Here is a 21,406-nt window from a genome sequence, read left to right as displayed (position 1 = left end):
GTGGTTTTGATAATATATTGTATTACTATGTGAAATGTTAAACTGGATAAAGTGAACAAGGGATCTCTTTTATATTATTTTTACAACTGCATGTGAATCTAAAATTATATCAATATAATTTTTAATTAAAAATTATATTGATTCATTAGTTCTTAAGATTAAGGGTATTGAATCAAAAGTGCATTTGAAATATAAGGAAGACTGTGTTACTTGGAGCTGTTAGGACTTGTGACTATAGAGTATTAAAGAAGCATTTCAAGAATGATTGAATTTGTTCAAAAAAGTTTTATGTTCTTTTTTAGGTACAGCAGTAGTCTAAAACAGCTTTAGATATGGCTATTCAATCAGGGAATATAATTGTTAATGTAGACAATAACATACTGCTTCATATACTTTTTGGGAACTCTTGGTCTCTCAAATACTTGTTTTATCCTCAGATTTTAATGGTGATATTTTTCTCATTAAGTAAAAATTAGCATTTTGTAATAAGGAGATATGGAATTTTTAAGATAGATATTAATAATTAGCAAATACCTTTTAGAAATGATACATTAACATTTTCCCTTCTTTGTTTCTTACTAGGGTACCTGACATTAATACAGAGCAAGGCCAGAATATACTGGAAGTCTTAATAGACTGTTTTGAAGAAAAAAGTAAGGTTTCACTTTGTGGATTGGGATGGCTGAAATATAAATTTGTCCATTGACATCAAATTCAGCAAATATGTTCCAGCATTTCTGTATATATTTTCCTAGGAATTTTGAGTACATGTTCAGTCCTTTATGTACCTTCTGGTATACTGAAGATGTGTGTTAGTTGTTCAGTCATATCCAACTGTTTGCAACCCCATGGCCTATAGCCTGCCAGGCTCCTCCATCCATGGGGTTTTCCCAGCAGGAATACTGGAGTGGGTTGCCATTTCCTTCTCCATACTGAAGATAATACTGGCAAAAATGAGAATAATTTGTTATTCCCTTTAGTTCACACTAGATTCCTATAGTCTGGAATTCTATAAATAATTATCATACACTAGAGGAAGTATCTTATTAATGGAAATAAATGTGCAGAATTCTTGAGATCTCTAAAGAGCTTGTAATAACATTTGGTGATTTGCACCCCTTCCTAAAGAAAAGATATATTATGGCAGGTTTTCTTTTAGGAAACTTTTCTAAGTGCTGATTAATATCAGAAGGAATTGGAATAAAAGCCAACCAAAACAAACAAAGCAAAACAAAAAAAGCCAACCAAAGAAAAACACACATAGTGGAAAAGTATCTCTTCTTGTTAAGTTCTGAAAGATGAATTGGCACATACTTCTTCAGGAATCTTTTCTGTCTTTTTCAGTTCCTAATGCCTTCTAGATACATTTGAATATTGAGTTGATGTCTGTACTTCAGTTAAATTAATTGTGCTTAAAAGAATCAAAAGAATTCTTCATGTATCATATAGGGCTTCTTTTAATTGTAACCAAAAATTTTTATACGTTTAAATTTTTTTTTGACTTTTTAGGTCTTGCCAATGATTTTAGCAAAAATGCCACAAAATCAGTGCTTTATTCAACACCTAAAACAAAAGACATTTGTATTCAGTCATCAAGCAAAGAGGTAAGTCAAAAAGGAGAGCTTAATGAGTAAAGCTCAATACACAAAATTAGATATATTTTAGTTGTTTGTAAATGTTATTCTTTAGAAGGAATCCTATATTTCCATTGAGTTTACATGAAATTTAGAGATATTTTATGAAAGTTTTGGTCCTGTGGTTGAAATTGGAGGTCTGGGAATTAGAATCATCAAATTATAACACAATTATTTTTCACTCTTACTGAAGGCAGTTTATTGCTAAACAGGGAAATCAGTCTTTTATTGGTTATATATCTTAAGAGGATATGTTGACCTAACTACAAAATAGCCACCTTTGAAATAGAGATTTTGAAGCTAATGATTGAGGACAAATTATTCAAAAGCACCATAGTAATTGAAGAGGAAAATTGTATATAGACATACATTGTATATTGTGCTTTGCCTGTTGCCCTTCACAGATAGTGCATTTTTTACAAATTGAAGGTTTGTGGCAACCCTCTGTCAAGCACGTCTGTCAGCGCTCTTTTTTCTGACAGCATTTGTTTGCTTCATGTCTCTATGTCATGTTTTGGTAATTCTCACTATATTTCAAACATTTTTATGATTATTATATTTGTCATGATCCATGATCAGAGATCTTTGAAGTTACTATTGCAAAAAAATTATGACTTCTAGAAGGCTCAGATAATGGTTAACATTTTTTAGCAATAAATATTTTTAAATTAAAGTATGCAGATTTTTTTAGACATAATGCTATTGCACACTTACTGTACTACAGTTTAGTGGAAACAGTTTTTATATACACTGGGAAATAAAAAATTCATGTGCCTTGCTTTATTGTAGTACTTGCTTTATTGGGGTGGTCTGAAACCGAATTTGCAGTATCTGAGAGGAATACCTGTACTGCTAGAAATAACATTCACTAGAAACTTGTATAAGCAAATAATTAACCACATATAGCCTTTTGGTTCCAAGGAATGAAGACATCCACTGTTGTCATAATTGAGAGACTTTTTTTAATGTGATAAATTATATTAATTTTTGACAGTTAAATCAACTAAGTTTCCTGGGATAATCTTGGCTTGGTCATGAAGTATTAACTTGTTCTGATTTGGTTTGCTAATATTTTAAGACGATTGCATCTGTGTTCATGAACAATATTTTCTTTTTCTTTTCTTAAAATGTTCTTGTGGGGCTTTGATATCAAGGGTAGAGGTTCTACTTTCAGGTAGGATGTAACAGATTGCAGTAGGTCAATGCTTCTGCTGCAACAGCTAGTTTAAAAAAAGAATGAAATGCAAAAAAACCTCATGTTTTTTAGAGACATGGGAGTTGTGGAAGCACAAGGACTAGATGAACTAAAAAAGAAAGAGAAATCCTTAGAATAGGAGTTGATGATTGTTAGTCATTTTCTTCCCTGAGAGTATTTGCTGATTTGGGGCAAAAGCTGAAGATTTTAGGTTGGCCCAAACAGAGTGAGTCCACTGAGGGAAAGCAGAGCTTTTGACACGTGTGCAGGGATGGCATGACATATTGGAATCCTGGAGGTTCCCCAAATGGATAATTTTGTTGTTGTTCAGTCACTAAGTCATGTCTGACACTTTGCGACCCCGTGGACTGTAGCCTGCCATGCTCCTTTGTCCATGGTTCTTCTGGCAAGAATACTGGGGTGGGTTGCCATTTCCTTCTCCAGGGGATCTTTCCGGACCAAAGATCAAACCTGCATCTTCTGCATTGGCAGGTGGGTTCTTTACCACTGTACCACCTGATAAGCCCTAGTTTGGAGAGAGAATTTTAATTCAACATTATCCATTGTGTGTGCTGGTCGCTCAGTTTGGTCCTTTTCTTCGCGACTCCATGGACTGTATCCCGCCAGACTCCTCTGTCCATGGGTAATATTTGCTTCGGTATATTTTAAAAGGTAAAATTTCTTAAGGTAGCACATATGTTGTCTTGATGGGACAAGGTCAGGAGTGGGTAGCCCAGAATACTGGAGTGGGTAGCCATTCTCTTCTTTAGGGGATCTTCCTGACTCAGGGATCGAACTTGGGTCTCCTGCATTGCAGGCAGATTCTTTACCATCTGAGTCAAATGCTTACACTAGAACCTTTGTCAAATATTCCAGTGATCCTTATTGGGCTCCTCACTGTTAGGAGTGTAAAACTAAAACGGTAATTGGAAACTCTGCATACTTAAGAGTTGTACATTGTTAGATTTCGCTGCAGTGTGATCTGTATGGCCATGTCATTGTGAAAAGCTTCTTGTTAATATCTGCAGGCTTTCTTGTCTTGACTTGATAAGTTTTTCTGACAAAGAAATCTCTCCTGCTTGGGTGTCTGATTTTAACAATGAGTGTTCTCAGCCTAGTGGGGACAAGGAGGAAGATGCATTTTGAATACTTCTACTTAATGTCTCTATTTTCAGTGTATTACTCTTACCTTCAGTTTCTGATCTTCATGTCTCTGATCTCACAGTCTTCTGCACCTTGCTTTTGTTTGTTTGTTTAACATAATCATTCATATTGCTGTACTTTATTCATTTCTCTTGTATTTGTGACACAAATGCAATTTATTTATCTAATCTTCTTTAGGTTTTTAAAAGCTATTCATTGTTTCTATGGAGAAGGCAATGGCACCCCACTCCAGTGTTCTTGCCTGGAGAATCCCAGGGACAGAGGAGCCTGGTGGGCTGCCATCTATGGGGTTGTACAGTCGGACTTGACTGAAGCGACTAAGCAGCAGCAGTAGCAGCATTGTTTCTATGATAGGTTATATGAATTTGGTTTCTACAGTGTTATTTAAGTATGCAGCTTTACCAGCTCGTTTCATGTTTTGCAATTTTTTTTTCAATTTAAAAACATATGTTTAATCAAAATTGGTAATTAAATAGAGTAGATCTAATGCTGTATCTCTTTTAGACTCAGAGCCAGAAATCACATCCAAAGTCAGGTCCAGTTTCTTCACGGAAGAAAGAAGTCCCTCTTCAGTTAACTGTAGAACCAAATGAAGCTGTCAGCAAATCAGGTTGGTAGCCTCCCCATGGGTAATATTTGCCTCGGTATATGTTAAAAGGTAAAAATGCTTAAGGTCAAGCACATATGTTGTCTTGGTGGGACAAGGTCAGGGCAGCCTAGATAGAATTGTGAAATAAATGAAGTTGTTTTTGAGTCTCTCTCAAATCCATTGTTGGTATGTGTGTGTGTATGTGTGTGTGTGTGTGTTTAACGTGAATAAGTTTTAAAATTTTTATTGAAATATAGTTGATTTACAATGTTGTGTTTAATTTCTGCCAAACAGCAAAGTGACTCAGTTATACATATATATGTACATATATTCATTTTAATATTCTTTTCTATTTATCATAGAATAGACAGGATAGTTCCTTGTGCTCTACAGTAAGACCCTGTTATTTATCCATCCTGTATGCAATAGTTTGTGTCTGCTAATCCCAAGCTCCCTATCCTTCCCTTCCCAACCTCCCTCCCCCTTGGCAACTGCAAATCTGTTCTCTCTGAGTCTGTTTCTGTTTCATAGATATATTAATTTATGTCATGTTTTAAATCCCATGTATAGTGATATCACATAGTATTTGTCTATTTCTGATTTACTTCGCTAAGATGGACCTTAATCTCTAGGTCCGTCCATTTACTGCAAATGGAATTATTTTGTTCTTTTTAATGGCTGAGTGATATTCTAGTGCACATGCACATGTGCATGCACGCGTGCCTGTGGGCGTGTGTGTATGTTACACACATATACACCACCTCGTCTTTATCCCTTCATCTGTCGATAGATATTTAGGTTGTTTCCATGTCTTGGTAGTTGTAAATAGTGTTACTATGAACATAAGGGCCCATTATCTTTTTGAATTATTGTTTTGTCTGGGTATATGCTCAAGAGTGGGATTGCTGGATCATGTGGCACTTCTATTTTTAATTTTTTGAGGAAATTGTACTGTGTTCCATAGTGGCTACACCAGTTTACATTCCACCAACAGTGTAAGAGAGTTCCCTTTTCTGTGCACCCCCTCTAGCATTAATTATTTGTAGATTTTTTAATGATGGTCATTCTGACTGGTGTGAGTTGGTAGGTACATCGTTGTTTTGATTTGCAGAACAATGGTTTTATCTGATTATTGTCTTTGTTTTAGTTGTAGGAACACTGTTTACTAGGAATGTGGCAAGAGACATTAAGTAAGAATTATTATAGGGACCACAGCTTTAAGAGTTTTCAAATAGATTTCTCTTTGCCCTTTCCTTTCCTTTTTGTCTTCTTCTTTTCTTTTAACATTTATTGTCTACAAAGTTTCTGTGGATCTGGAATTCAGAAGCAGCTTAGTTAGATGGTACTGGCATGAGGTTGTAGTCAAGATGTTGGCCAGGATTGCAGTCATCTGAAGACTTGCCTGGAGCTAAGGATTTATTTCCAAGATGACTCACTCATGTGGGGCTGGTTGCTGGCAGGAAGCCTTACTTTCTTTTCTCCCATGTGGGCTTCTCCACAGACTTCTTGAGCATATTTTTAAAACTGAGGTATAATTTATATAGTATTAGTTTCATGAATACAGCATAATGATTTGCTGTTTGACTATGTGTGGTCAGTATTCTTTTTCTTTCTTCTCCTTTTGTTCCATTTCTTTTAGTCAGTTATATGTGGTGCTGCTTTTTAAACTTTTATTTATATTTTTCAAGTTAGAAAAGTGCTTCATTTGAGGTAAGAGTCAAAGATTTAAAAGAAAAAACTACTAATCCTTATTTCCCTCATCCTGCTGAGGTAACCTTGAATCCTTCCATATGTTCATTGGTGCTCCTTAATGAATACATATATAAATGTGTGTGTTTATGTGTGCATGTGTATGCACACTTGAGAAAGAGACTTTCACAGTTTACTTTTTACCAGTAATGTAAGAATGTACCTTTCACCTGATAGATTTTTATTCTACTTTTTTGCTAGTTTGATCAGTATTAAGTAGTCTGTTACCTTAGTGTATTTCTGTGATTACCACTGAGTTTGAACACCTTTTTATAAGTTTACTGGCTATTTGAATTTCTTTTTATCTTAGTTATGTGTCCATATGCTTTGCCCATTTGTTTCTTCTGGTTTATGAGAAGTCTTTAAATTGAATATATGTAATTAAAAGTCTGTAATATGTGTGACAGGTATTTTTCCAAATGATCCCTTAACTATTACAGATTTTGGTTATAGTATCTTATATGATAGGTAACATTTTTTATTTGACTTGTCAAATGTCGGATTTATTTTTTCCGTTTCCTGTTTTGGCTAAAAGATTTGTTTTATCCTGAAAGTATATATAATACTTAGATTTTCATCTTAGCATCTTTCTTTTTAATTTAAACTTTTAATCCATCTGGAATGTGTTTTGGTATATAATGTGACATAATGTTATAATTTTATTAAATACTTTCTTCATGATGGTCATTTGTGTTAGGTGGTTTCATTAGTTACTTGATCCATTCTCATCTCAGTGGGCTACTTTTATCATATATCATTCAATAAGCTTTAAAAAAATATTTTTTGTTTATTTATTTTTGGCTGTGCTGGGTCTTCATTACTGGCTGCATGCTTTCTTTAGTTGCAGTGAGTGGGGGCTACTCTTCATTGTGGTGTGCACACTGCTCCTTGCAGTGTCTTCTGTTGTTGCAGGGCACAGGATCTAGGGCTCCTGGGCTTCAGTAATTGCAGTACTCACACTCAGTAACTGTGGTGCACTGGCTTAATTGCTCCATGGCATGTGGATGTGTCTCCTGCATTGGCACATGGATTCTTATCCACTATACCACCAGGGAGGTCCCTCAATGTACTTTTGAATTTTGGTCCACTTGTTTATTCTTAATGTCAACAGAATACTGTTTAACTAATAGTATTTTTATAGCAATATGGTAATATAAAGGTGTTTATAGTCACTATTCTGCCACTTAGAAGTTTTTACTTTCTATGAACTTTATTTATTGTTTCCAGTAAAATTTTATTATGGTTTTCACTGAGGTTGGATTGATTTGTATGGGCATTTTGTGAAAAGTCTTATTTTTGTATCATTTAGCTTTTCTATATACAAACATATATCTTATTTATGTCTTTCAAGCTAGTATCACTGATGAACATAGATGCAAGAATCCTCAACAAAATTCTAGCAAACAGAATTCAACAACACATTAAAAAGCTCATATACAATGATTAAGTTGGATTATTCCAGGGATACAAAGATTCTTCAATATATGCAAATCAATCAATGTGATACACTGTATTAACAAATTAAAAGAAAAAACCACGTGATCCTCTCAATAGATGCAGAAAAAGCCTACGACAGAATTCATCACACATTTATGATTAAAACTCTTCAAAAAATGGGCATAGAAGGAACCTCCCTCAATATCAGTTCAGTTCAGTTCAGTCGCTCAGTAGTGTCTGACTTTTTGCGACCCCATGAATAGCAGCACGCCAGGCCTCCTTTTCCATCACCTACTCCCGGAGTTCACTGAGACTCACGTCCATCGAGTCAGTGATGCCATCCAGCCATCTCATCCTCTGTCGTCCCCTTCTTTTCCTGCTCCCAGTCCCTCCCAGCATCAGAGTCTTTTCCAATGAGTCAATTCTTCTCATGAGGTGGCCAAAGAACTGCAGTTTCAGCTTTAGCATCATTCCTTCCAAAGAAATCCCGGGGCTGATCTCCTTCAGAATGGACTGGTTGGATCTCCTTGCAGTCCAAGGGACTCTCAAGAGTCTTCTCCAACACCACAGTTCAAAAGCATCAATTCTTTGGCGCTCAGCTTTCTTCACAGTACAACTCTCACATCCATACATGACCACAGGAAAAACCATAGCTTTGACTGGACGGACCTTTGTTGGCAAAGTAATGTCTCTGCTTTTGAATATGCTATCTAGGTTGGTCATAACTTTTCTTCCAAGGAGTAAGCGTCTTTTAATCTCATGGCTGCAGTCACCATCTGCAGTGATTTTGGAGCCCAGAAAAATAAAGTCTGACACTGTTTCCACTGTTTCCCCATCTATTTGCCATGAAGTGATGGGACCAGATACCATGATCTTCGTTTTCTGAATGTTGAGCTTTAAGCAAACTTTTTCACTCTCCTCTTTCACCTTCATCACGAGGCTTTTTAGTTCCTCTTCACTTTCTGCCATAAGGGTGGTGTCATCTGCATATCTGAGGTTATTGATATTTCTCCTGGCAATCTTGATTCCAGCTTATGCTTCTTCCAGTCCAGCGTTTCTCATTATGTACTCTGCATAGAAGTTAAATAAGCAGGGTGACAATATACAGCCTTGACGTACTCCTTTCCCAATTTGGAACCAGTCTGTTGTTGCATGTCCAGTTCTAACTGTTGCTTCCTGACCTGCATATAGGTTTCTCAAGAGGCAGGTCAGGTGGTCTGGTATTCCTATCTCTTTCAGAATTTTCCACAGTTTATTGTGATCCACACAGTCAAAGGCTTTGGCATAGTCAATAAAGCAGAAATAGATATTTTTCTGGAACTCTCTTGCTTTTTTGATGATCCAGCAGATGTTGGCAATTTCATCTCTGGTTCCTCTGCCTTTTCTAAAACCAGCTTGAACATCAGGAAATTCACGGTTCACATATTGCTGAAGCCTGGCTTGGAGAATTTTGAGCATTGCTTTACTAGCGTATAAGATGAGTGCAATTGTGCAGTAGTTTGAACATTCTTTGGCATTGCCTTTCTTTGGGATTGGAATGAAAACTGACCATTTCTAGTCGTGTGGCCACTGCCGAGTTTTCCAGTTTGCTGGCTTATTGAGTGCAGCACTTTCATAGCATCATCTTTCAGGATTTGAAATAGCTCAACTGCAATTCCATCACCTTCACTAGCTTTGTTTGTAGTGATGCTTTCTAAGGCCACTTGACTTCACATTCCAGCATGTCTGGCTCTAGGTGAGTGATCATACCATCGTGATTATCTTGGTTGTGAAGCTCTTTTTTGTACAGTTCTTCTGTGTATTCTTGCCACCTCTTTTTAATATCTTCTGCTTCTGTTAGGTCCATACCATTTCTGTCCTTTATCGAGCCCATCTTTGCATGAAATGTTCCCTTGGTATTTCTAATTTTCTTGAAGAGATCTCTAGTCTTTCCCATTCTGTTGTTTTCCTCTATTTCTTTGCATTGATCGCTGAGAAAGGCTTTCTTATCTCTCCTTGCTATTCTTTGAAACTCTGCATCTGAATACCTCAACACAGTAAAGGCTATATATGATAAGCCCAAAGCTAACATTATTCTCAGTGGTGAGAAACTGAAAGCATTCCTTCTATGATCAGGAATAAAACAAGGGTGTCCCTCTCATCACTGTTTTTCAACATAGTTTTGGAAGTCATAGCTATGGCAATCAGAAGAAAAAGAAATAAAAGGAGTCCAGGTCGGAAAAGAAGTAAAGCTCCTACTGTTTGCAGACGACATGACTCTATACACAGAAAACCCTAAAAATACTGTCAGAAAATTACTAGAGCTAATCAGTGAATTCAGCAAAATTGTGGGATACAAAATCAATACACAGAAATCACTTGCATTCCTATATACTAATAATGAACAATCTCAGAAATTAAGGAATAAATCCCTTTCACCATTCAACAAAAAGAATAAAATATCCAGGAATAAACCTACCTAATGGAGAAGGCAGTGGCACCCCATTCCAGTACTCTTGCCTGGAAAATCCCATGGATGGAGGCGCCTGGAAGGCTGCAGTCCATGGGGTCGTCGAGGGTCGGACACCACTGAGTGACTTCACTTTCACTTTTCACTTTCATGCATTGGAGACGGAAATGGCAACCCACTCCAGTGTTCTTGCCTGGAGAATCCCAGGGACGGGGAAGCCTGGTGGGCTGCCATCTATGGGGTCGCACAGAGTCAGACACGACTGAAGCGACTTAGCAGCAGCATGAGACAAAAGAACTGTTTACAGAAAATTTTAAGACACAGATGAAGAAATCAGATGACATAAACAGAGAGATACTCCATGTTCCTTGGTAGGAAGAATCAATATTGTGAAAATGATTATATTACCAAATGCAATCTACAGATTGAATGCGATACCTATCAAATTACCAGTGGCATTTTTCACAGAACTAGAACAAAAAATTTCACAATTCATATGGAAAGACAAAAGACCCTGAATAGCCAGTGCAGTCTTGAGAAAGAAGAATGGAGCTGGAGGAGGCAACCTTCCTGACTTCAGATTATACTACAGAGCTACAGTCATCAAGACAGTATGATACTGGCACAAAAAGAGAAATATAGACCAATGGAACAAGATAGAAAGCCCAGAAATAAACCCACACACCTATAGGTACCTTATTTTTGACAAAGAAGGCAAGACTATACAATGGGGCAAAGATAGCCTCTTGAATAAGTGGTGCTGGGAAAACTGGATAGTACATGTAAAAGAATGAAGTTAGAACACTTCTAGCACCATGTGGGCTTCCCTTGTGGCTCAGCTGGTAAAGAGTTGCCTGCAATGCAGGAGACCTGGGTTTGATTCTTGGGTTGGGAAATCCTCTGGAGAAGGGAAAGGCTTCCCACTATAGTATTCTGGCCTGGAGAATTCCATGGAATATATATAGACCATGGGGTTGCAAAAGAGTCAGACATACCTGATACCATACACAAAGATAAAATCAAAATGTATTAAGGACCTAAATATAAGACAGGAAACTATAAAACTTAGAGGAAAACATAGGCAGAACACTCGATGGCATAAAGCAAGATCCTCTATGATCCACTTCCTAGAGTAAAGGAAATAAAAACAAAAACAAGTGGGACCTAATTAAACTTAAAAGCTTTGCACAGCAAAGGAAACTATAAACAAGGTGAAAGACAACCTCAGAATGGGAGAAAATAATAGCAAATGAAACAACTGACAAAGGATTAATTTTCAAAATATACAATAACTCATAGAAGTCAATACCAGAAAAACAAACAATCCAGTCAGAAAGTGGGAAAAAGACCTAAACAGACATTTCTCCAGAAAGACATGTAGATGGCTAATAAACACATGAAAAGATGCTTAACATTGCTTATTATGAGAAATTGTTATTATTATTATTATTACAGCAAATCAAAGCTGTAATGAGATAACATCTCCCACTGGTTAAGTGCATTCTTAAATTTTTTTTTTATTTTTTAAAATTTATACATTCTTAGATTTTGAAGTCCAAAGTGTCATCTCTTTAAATACATACATGCATATATATATATTAATATTCTCTCTATGTAGACATGTATATTATATATCTATATATATCTGTTCTATATGTACATGTGTATGCATATGTGCAAAAGTGTGCTCCTCTAGCTGCCCTAGTTTACTCAACTTTTAACCTAAAGATTGAATCTCATAATTTCTCAAGGATTACCTATTACTTATTTTAGCTATGTATGTTGTTTAGTCACTAAGTAGTGTTTGACTCTTTTCCAACTCCATTCACCAGGCTCCTCTATCCATGGGGTTTCCTAGGCAAGAATACTGGAGTTGGCGGCCATTTCTTTCTCCAGGGCATCATCCTGACCCAGGGATCAAACCCAGGTCTCTTGCTGGGCAGACAAATTCATTACCTCTGAGTCACCTGGGAAGCTCTTAGCTATGTATCAGATTAGATCAGTCGCTCAGTCGTGTCTGACTCTTTGCGACCCCATGAATCGCAGCACACCAGGCCTCCCTGTCCATCACCTACTCCCGGAGTTCACTGAGACTCACGTCCATCGAGTCAGTGATGCCATCCAGCCATCTCATCCTCTGTCGTCCCCTTTTCCTCCTGCCCCCAATCCCTCCCAGCATCAGAGTCTTTTCCAATGAGTCCACTCTTCACATGAGGTGGCCAAAGTACTGGAGTTTCAGCTTTAGCATCATCCCTTCCAAAGAAATCCCAGGGCTGATCTCCTTCAGAATGGACTGGTTGGATCTCCTTGCAGTCCAAGGGACTCTCAAGAGTCTTCTCCAACACCACAGTTCAAAAGCATCAATTCTTCGGCGCTCAGCCTTCTTCACAGTCCAACTCTCACATCCATACATGACCACAGGAAAAACTGTAGCCTTGACTAGATGGACCTTTGATGGCAAAGTAATGTCTCTGCTTTTTAATATGCTGTCTAGGTTGGTCATAACTTTCCTTCCAAGGAGTAAGTGTCTTTTAATTTCATGGCTGCAGTCACCATCTGCAGTGATTTTGGAGCCCAGAAAAATAGTCTGACACTGTTTCCACTGTTTCCCCATCTATTTGCCATGAAGTGATGGGACCGGATTCCATGATCTTCGTTTTCTGAATGTTGAGCTTTAAGCCAACTTTCTCACTCTCCACTTTCACTTTGATCAAGAGGCTATATATAGATTTATTCAAATCTCTAAAACATTTTTTATTTTGTTGTGGTAAAAATGTTTTAAGTGGGATCTCAACAGATTTTTATTCCACTCACATCATGAGAAGTCAGTACAGTAAGGTTTTGTCCATTAATTATTTTTAAAGTTTCAGGTGCTAATAAAGCCGCTGCCCCAATTACTCTTAGGCAGTGGGGCCATCCACGTGAAACTACATCTAATTCTCTGCTTAGATAAGCAATAGGTTGCTGGTGAGGCCCTCGGGGTTGTGTCAAAACTCCCAATGCCACACCTTTTCTTTCAGTGACAAACAAATTAAATTCTGACCCTGTGGGCAAGCTCAGAGCTGGAGCTTGCAGGAGAGCAGTCTGAAGAACCTTAAAAGCCTTTTGAGTTTCTGGAGACCAAACAAGTTTGTTGGTTTGGGCCTGCTGAGTTTCAGCTATAAGTTTATATAAAGGCCAGGCAAGTTACCCGTAACCCGGAATCCAAATGCAACAGTAACCTGTGATTCCCCAAAATCCTCTCAATTGTCTTAAAGTCATAGGTAGGGGGTGATTTAGTATAGGTTTAAGTGTACAGTAGAGTATTGTTACCTGTAGACACAATGTTGTACACTAGATATCTAATTTATTTATCTTGTACAACTGAAACTTTGCATCTGTTAATCAACAACTCTGAATTTCTCCCTCCTCCCAGTCCCTGGCATCCACTTTTCTAATCTCCTTCTATGAGTTTGACAGTATTCAAATCTTGAATAAATTTAATGTATCAATAGAACTGTGAATTTTCTATGTTTGAAGCTTTTACTCATTTCAGAACTGTGGAGCATGGACCAAATACATCTTTCAGTTTATTAATTTCATAACTTAGAATTTTTAAAGTACTTGCATATTTTATTCCTAAATCTTTGATTATAAACTTGAAGATTTGTGAGTCTTCTGAAAACTGTCTAATTAAATTGTTGCTGAACTTCGGAAAGCACATTTTGTTCTAATGTTATTTAAAGAGTGTTTAACATCTTCATACAATTTTTTTTGCAGTTCAGGACTATGAGGTTCATCAGAAAATTTTGGCAACTGATGTTCATTCTAAAAATACATCTGACTTGAGAAAAATGTCAAGTAAAAAACTAAAAGATAATCACAATGAAGCTGATGAGGAGTGTTACTTATCTATTGGCTCACCTTCTGACCTGGATATAAAAGCATCTTCATTGCAAAAGGGTAGTCCATCTGTTGCCCAAAAGAGAGAGACCTACACTTCTGAAAATTCAGTAAATATGCTGTCTTCAAGTACACAGATTTCTCACAAAACCAGAAAAAGGTGAAGTTTTATTTATTTATGAAATATTAATCTTTCTGTAACAATTTCATTTTTTATGTTAAAAAATGGGTAATTTAGTCTTTTATGTATTTTACAGTAAATATTGAATATTCACATGTTATGAGAAAAGTAGACATACGTTGGGTATATATTCAATTTATATTTATTATGGAAGGCCTTAAAGTATACATCTGAAAAGTTTTGGGGTAAACTTTTCTATGGTCTATGGAAAAGCATATTTTTTTTCTTCTTTTTTTAAGATCTAAAAAAAAATACTAAAGACATATAGAAGATAACGCAGTAGGCACTCATATATTCAAATTTGACATATGTGAATATTTGTTATATTCAGATACTTTTTAAAAATATTTTTTGAGTGTCATATAGTTGAATTAAAATGTATTAATTACTGCTGTATAGCAAATTGACTCAGTTATGCATATATATGTATATATACACACACATTCTTTTTAATATTCTTTTTCATTATGGTTTATCACAGGCTATTTTTTTCTCATAATAAATTTTCTATAGCTTTCTAAGATAAATAATTTGTATTTTCCATATGTTATTTTTAATTACCAGCGTAGGTATGTATCAGGTCACTTTGAGGGGGAGCAAACAGTAAGTGTTGTTGAAGATAATTGTAGTAAACCCACATCCATTTCCTGGGGCTTTCTTTCCCTTTGGCCTTTAAGAAGCAAAATTGATTGTTCAAGGTCCTTTGCTGTTGAAAAACCTCTGCCATAAGTATAATATCTGTATAGGGTCTTTCCTGTTTGATTCTTGGAGCTGAGGAGTTAAGTACACTCTACGATTTTGCAGTCCAAAGTGTGATCTGCAGCTCAGGATCAAGAGAAATTATATGATCTGGAAGCCTGTTAGAAATGCATAATCTCAAACTCTATGCTAGACCTATTGAATCAAAATCTACATTTTAATAAGATTCCCCAGAGGATTCAGGTTCATATGAAATGTTTGAGAACTAGTATTTTAAGCTACAATTTGCCTTGTTATATGATTTAACCATTCTTTTTCTCTTTTATTTTTTTTCTATCAGCAAATACAAAATTTAATTTTTCTGAGCAATTTGTCTTGTGTAATTTGTGTGAGAGAAACACATCAGCATTTATAAAGTTTAAATAAAGGCCCACTGAAAAATTTTGTAAGTGGTTGTATTATCGCTGTAGGGAAGTTTAAGAAAACTTATAACTCAGCAAATGGTGGAAATATTCAGCTTGTCCTCCTTCTAATCTTTTAGGTTAAGCTTTGAAGATAAAGATGTTTCAAAGAAAGTAGAAATAATGAATGAAGTATCAGAAATAGAGGATAAAGTCTCAGAAGGACTACAAGAAAGGAAACAGTCAGGAACATCTCAAAAAAGAATACAAGACTCAGAATATGAAAATCAACCACAAGCTAGGAAGAGTTTTTCAACGTTGTTTTTAGAAACTGTAAAAAGAAAAAGTGAATCCAGGTAAGTTATTAAGAAATGATCCACATTTTTCTTTTACATTCTTTGAATAGTACCTAAGGATTCTTAATGACATTTAACCAGAAGTTAATCTTAATTGACATAATTTTTAATTGAAATTATGTTTAACCCATAAAGAGAGTGAATTTCTTACCAGTAATCTAACCCCAAAGCCATCATTTAATGGGTTCTAAATTAAATGTAAAAGAAAATAAGTTTCTTCAGCTTTTATTACTTCTGTTCATCAACACTTTCTAGTATATATGATAACAAAAAATAAAGGCAATATTTAGAAGTAAAATTGTCAAGGTGCCTATGTGTCATTGTTAGTGTTTTAAATATTTTTTTCTATTTCTTTTAAGTATGTTAGTAAAATGGTAGTCCTAAAATAAGTTTTAATCGATTCTTGCCTAGTTAAAAACCTTCAGTAGTTCCACAGTGTCCATTCAGTGATTTTAACTGGCTGCATATAGAGTTAACTGGAATTGACAGCAGCTAGGGTTGAGAACCAGTGGTCTACAGAATAAGTTTCAATGTTGTCAACTGGTATTTGGGGCTTTCCCAGTGGCTCAGACAGTAAAGAATTTGCTTGCAGTGCAGGAACTCAGGTTCAGTCTGGAAGATCCCCTGGAGAAGGGAATGGCAGCCCACTCCAGTATTGTTCCCTGGAGAATTCCATGGACAGAAGAGCCTGGCAGGCTACGGTCCATGGAGTCACAGGGAGTCGGACACAACTGAGCGACTATTGCTTTCACTTTATAGCTGATATTTAAGGCCTTCACTCTCACTAGTGAATTGTTTCTGTCATATGTATTTGCAGTTGTCCTGGCTTTGGCACACCCTTTCCCCTTGTCATATGCCAATTTATATTTTCTTCTAAAAGTTTCACTCCAATGTATAATTTCTTAACCTTGTATTACAGTTTAACTATTTTATGTATGTCTTTCTTAGTAGATTAAGACATAAGCCCATCTTTCTGGGAGTTTAGTTTCTTTTGTATTTTCTATGACATTTGTCAGAGTGCTCGCAAATCTATTAGGAAAGTTTTATAAAAACATTGAATGAATGAAATTCCTCTTTGGTTCAGTCTCTGTTCCATAGTTGACTCCTTCCTCCTTCCACCTCTATACTCTTGATCCTTCTCTCCCATCTCTCTTTCTCTTTCTGTATGGGGTGTGTGTGTGTGTGTGTACACATAGGTACGTATGGCATTTTTACCCCTGTATGCATATTGTCCCTGCTATCTGATACAAATATGTTACATTTATGGACTAATTATATCTGTGTCCAAAAGAGTGATTATTTTTTAATGTGTCAGTTTTTTGATAAACTACTTATAGTTTGTTTAATTGCTATAACCAGATGTAACTGTTGACTATTCCTCATATTTTCTTGCTTCTTTGTTTTGCTTATGCTTTTCCTTGTGATTCTTTCTTACATGTCCTCAGATCCAACTCAAATAGCATTTTTCCACTGAGCCAGAACTCATCTTTCTGTATTCTGAATTTTAATATTTAATTAAAATTGTATCTTTAATTTGGGCTACTAAATAGACCAGCATAGTCTGGATGGCTTATAAGCAACAGAAATTTATTTCACAATGCTAGTGGCTGAGAAGTCCAAGATCAAGGCTCAAGTAGTTTCAGTGTCTGGTGAGACCTGCTTCCTGGTTCATGATGGCTAGCTTACTGCTATAACCTCAAATGGTAGAAGGGAGTGAGGGAGTTTTCTGGGGTTTCTCTTATAAAGGTGCTAATTCCATTCATAAGCCACTGCACCCTAATTACCTAATCACTACCTAAAGACCCCACCCTAAAATACCATCATATTGGGGATTAGGTTTTAATTTATTAATTTCAGAGGGATATAAACATTTGATCTGTAGTAAGTGTGAAGGTGGTTTCCGAAGGATATCTTTGGTTTGAATAACCTTAAAGTTATGAAAGTCTCTTGAAGTAGAATAAAGGAGGGATATAGAGAGTTCTTATTAGCTGGTTTGGGAAAACTTTTATTTTTAAATACATAGCATTATTTTTTGTTTTTCTGGCTGCCTGGCATGTGGGATCCTAGTTCCCTGTCCAGGAATTGAACCTATGTCCCCTGCAGAGGGAGTGCAGAGTTCTAACCACTGGACCTCCAAGAAGTCCTAGGATTACTTCTTTAATGTTGGAATTAATAGATATTGCAGGTAATATTTGTTGTTCTTTAGTCCCTAAATTGTGTCCACTCTTGTGACCCCAAAAACTATAGCCCACCAGACTCCTTTGTCCACATAATTTCCCTGGCAAGAATGCTGGAGTGGATTGCCATTTTCTTCTCCAGGGGATCGTACCCTCTCCTGCATTGGCAGGCAGAGTCTTTACCACTGAACCACCTGGGAAGCCCTACAGATAATACACAATAAAGCAAATTAAACATATTTCTATCAGATTGGCTAATTAAGTGCTGAAAAATAATATTTGTTTAAATATGATCTTCTGTTTATATATTGTATAGTCTTCTATTTATACTTTTTTTATTAGATTTTCTAGATTTTTCTAATTATATAAACTAGTAAGACTCTGCCTATTAGAAGATATATTTCTTAGCATATATATGTATATGTTTTTTATATTGAAAGATTTATGAAGTGTTTGAGATTAGAGAAGTATAGAAGGCATTTTCATCTCATAATCTTTTTATAAAGGGAAAAAATATAGACATGATAATCGTTTTGCCATCCTAGCTTTTCTTCTATTGTGTATGAAAATAGTTAAGCATCCTTTCTCAAGTGAAAAAGGAGTACATGTACTGCCTTCGGAATTTGGATGTTTGCCCTTTTTTTTTTGCATATTTCACTCTAGGATATGGTTTGCTCAAGGTTGTTGTCATAAAGAGGAAGGAAATGCAAAATTATTCCATCACATTAAACATGTACAAAAATGTGTGTGAATTTTCAAACTTGGAATGAATTTTTATGTAATATAATTTAGTCTATAATTTAGTAGTGTTTTCTTAAATTGTTAAACTAGAAGGTGTCTCAGAAATATCTTGTTTTGGATGTTAAGAAATTCATGCCCATGAGATATCTATAAAAACAAAATTTAATTTAACATTATAATAATGGCATGCATTTTTATACTGTAAATGAGTATATCTGGGCAGTATTTATACATCTCTGGGTTTCATCTGTTTAATATTTCTAATGAATGGGGAACCGGAAATTAGTTGATGAAGTCTGTAGAGATGCTTCCAGCTTTAAATTTCTGTGACCCCATCAATGTTATAAATGAGTATGCTCAGATATTATAGAAATGTAAAAGGAGGGAAAGATTTTAAAGTATAAGGAAAAATTGAAGAGACGTGTCAACTGCTCTTTAAAGCAAAGATATAAGCTTTATATTTTTGAGCTATTATTTATTGTAACATTCTGTTTTAGTTCTGTTGTTAGGCATATAGCAACTGTTCCACCTCATTTATCTTCTGCAAATAATATGAAGTTATTGGAAGATGAATTTATAATTGATGAATCAGATAAAAGTTTTGTCAGTCAACCTTGGATTACTATACCAAGAAAGACTGGGCCTCTGAAGCAGCGCACAGTATCCCCTGCTGAGAGCACTGTCCTTCAGAGGAAGAAGTCAAGAGAAAAACATGACAGTGTATCATCTGTGGCTTTGACAAGTAACAAGCATCCTGGCAAAGCTCACCCAGTAGAGAAATCTCAGCCCTCTGAACAAAAAATACTGGGTGGGAGTTGTGCTTTGTCAGATGATGTAGAAAATAATTATAAATCTACAAAATATGAAATACATTCTGAGAATGCAAAAAAATCATCTGGAGGCAAAAGGACTATAAAACAAAACCAGAGAACAAAATCTAAGGCCAATGTACCTGAAGAAGAAGTTGATGTGAGGCAATCTAAAGATACAAATATAAATATATCACATACTGTCCAAGACAAGTTACAAAGAAATTCAGACAAAAATATGGAAGAGGGTGAAGAGATAAGCGTTAACATTTCCAACAATCAGTTGCTTTCTGTGGGTAAGTGTTTATATTAAATGTAACTGTGAATATTAACCCACCACTTTGCTTTTTATAATATTCCTATTTAGCTTTAGGAAGTAGGCATTAAATCTATACAAAGCCTCAAAAGCCTGCAGGCTGTTTTCTAGACTATCTATTTTATATTGTACTTCAGCTCCAGGTCACTTGATTTTGGGGTAGCTTCTAAGATTATAGCATATGTAAAGGGAGAAGTAAAAGGCAAATGCTTAGTAAACCAGGTAGTTAAACAGAACACAAATAAGACAGCATCATATATTCTTGAGGCTTATTAAAATATAAATTTGGATAAGAAATCAGCTAGTGGGGCTAGTTCTTGAAAATAAAAATTAATACTACTCTGTTCAATTATTTACTCATTTATCTAAAAATTATTGAATGTCAGACACTGTATTAGGCTCTGAACTTACAAAGATTGCTAATAAATAATTTTCATCATTAAAAAAGATCCATCTGGTAATGTCTGTAGACTAACATAAATATACATACATCCACGGGATGATATTGGAAGCACAGAGAATAATCAACTAATAATCTCAAAAAACTTTTTATTTTGGGACAGTATATCATTTATTATACAAACTGGGACACATGAAAATGGGAGAGGATATCATGACAGTAAGCATAAACTTGGATTGTCCCAGTGAAACCTGAAATATAACCACTCTCTTTATGTCATCTCTCTGTATAGTAATTGAGGTTTATAATGGTAACAGTATCATGAAGAAAAGATCAACTTGTGCTTTTCTGTATCACTTTTTAAAATTGAAGTATAGTTGACTTACAATGTTGTGTTAGTTTTAGGTGTATGGCAAACTGAATCAGACACACACACACACACACATTCTTATTCAAGTTCTTTTCTCTTATAGATTATTATAAGATACTCACTATAGTTCCTTGTACAGTATAGAAGGTCTTTATTGGTTGTCTGTTTCATTTATAGTAGCGTGTATATGTTAATCCCAAATTCCTAATTTACCTCCATCCCCTATTTGTATCTTTTTTATTTTTTCTGATATCCACAATAAGGGATATCATATGATATTTGTTTTTCTCTGTCTGGCTTACATAACTAAGTATCAGATCAGAACAGATCAGATCAGTCGCACAGTCATGTCCAACTCTTTGCGACCCCATGAATCGCAGCATGCCAGGCCTCCCTGTCCATCACCAACTCCCAGAGTTCACTGAGACCCATGTCCATCGAGTCGGTGATACCATCCAGCCATCTCATCCTCTGTTGTCCCCTTCTCCTCTTGCCCCGAGTCCCTCCCAGCATCAGAGTCTTTTCCAATGAGTCAACTCTTCACATGAGGTGGCCAAAGTACTGGAGTTTCAGCTTTAGCATCATTCCTTCCGAAGAAATCCCAGGGCTGATCTCCTTCAGAATGGACTGGTTGGATCTCCTTGCAGTCCAAGGGACTCTCAAGAGTCTTCTCCAACACCACACTTCAAAAGCATCAATTCTTTGGCGCTCAGCCTTCTTCACAGTCCAAATCTCACATCCATACATGACCACAGGAAAAACCATAGCCTTGACTAGACGAACCTTTGTTGGCAAAGTAATGTCTCTGCTTTTGAGTATGCTGTCTAGGTTGGTCATAACTTTCCTTCCAAGGAGTA

General features: G+C 35.9%; 1 protein-coding gene across 1 annotated transcript in view; it reads left to right on the top strand.

Annotated features, from left to right (window-relative positions):
• Positions 1–21,406, top strand: part of CENPC (centromere protein C) — a 94,961-nt gene that overhangs the window by 6,686 nt on the left and 66,869 nt on the right. The window contains exons 3-8 of the mRNA XM_010848899.1: positions 583–653; positions 1,510–1,604; positions 4,498–4,603; positions 13,977–14,259; positions 15,521–15,736; positions 19,152–19,759. Of these exons, the coding sequence (XP_010847201.1) occupies positions 583–653; positions 1,510–1,604; positions 4,498–4,603; positions 13,977–14,259; positions 15,521–15,736; positions 19,152–19,759 (1,379 nt within the window). The remainder of the gene's footprint in view (positions 1–582; positions 654–1,509; positions 1,605–4,497; positions 4,604–13,976; positions 14,260–15,520; positions 15,737–19,151; positions 19,760–21,406) is intronic.

Source organism: Bison bison, unplaced genomic scaffold (genome assembly GCF_000754665.1).
Source record: "Bison bison bison isolate TAMUID 2011002044 unplaced genomic scaffold, Bison_UMD1.0 scf7180017864279, whole genome shotgun sequence".
NCBI classification, from domain to species: domain Eukaryota; kingdom Metazoa; phylum Chordata; class Mammalia; order Artiodactyla; family Bovidae; genus Bison; species Bison bison.
This window is presented reverse-complemented; position numbering and strand designations above follow the sequence as displayed.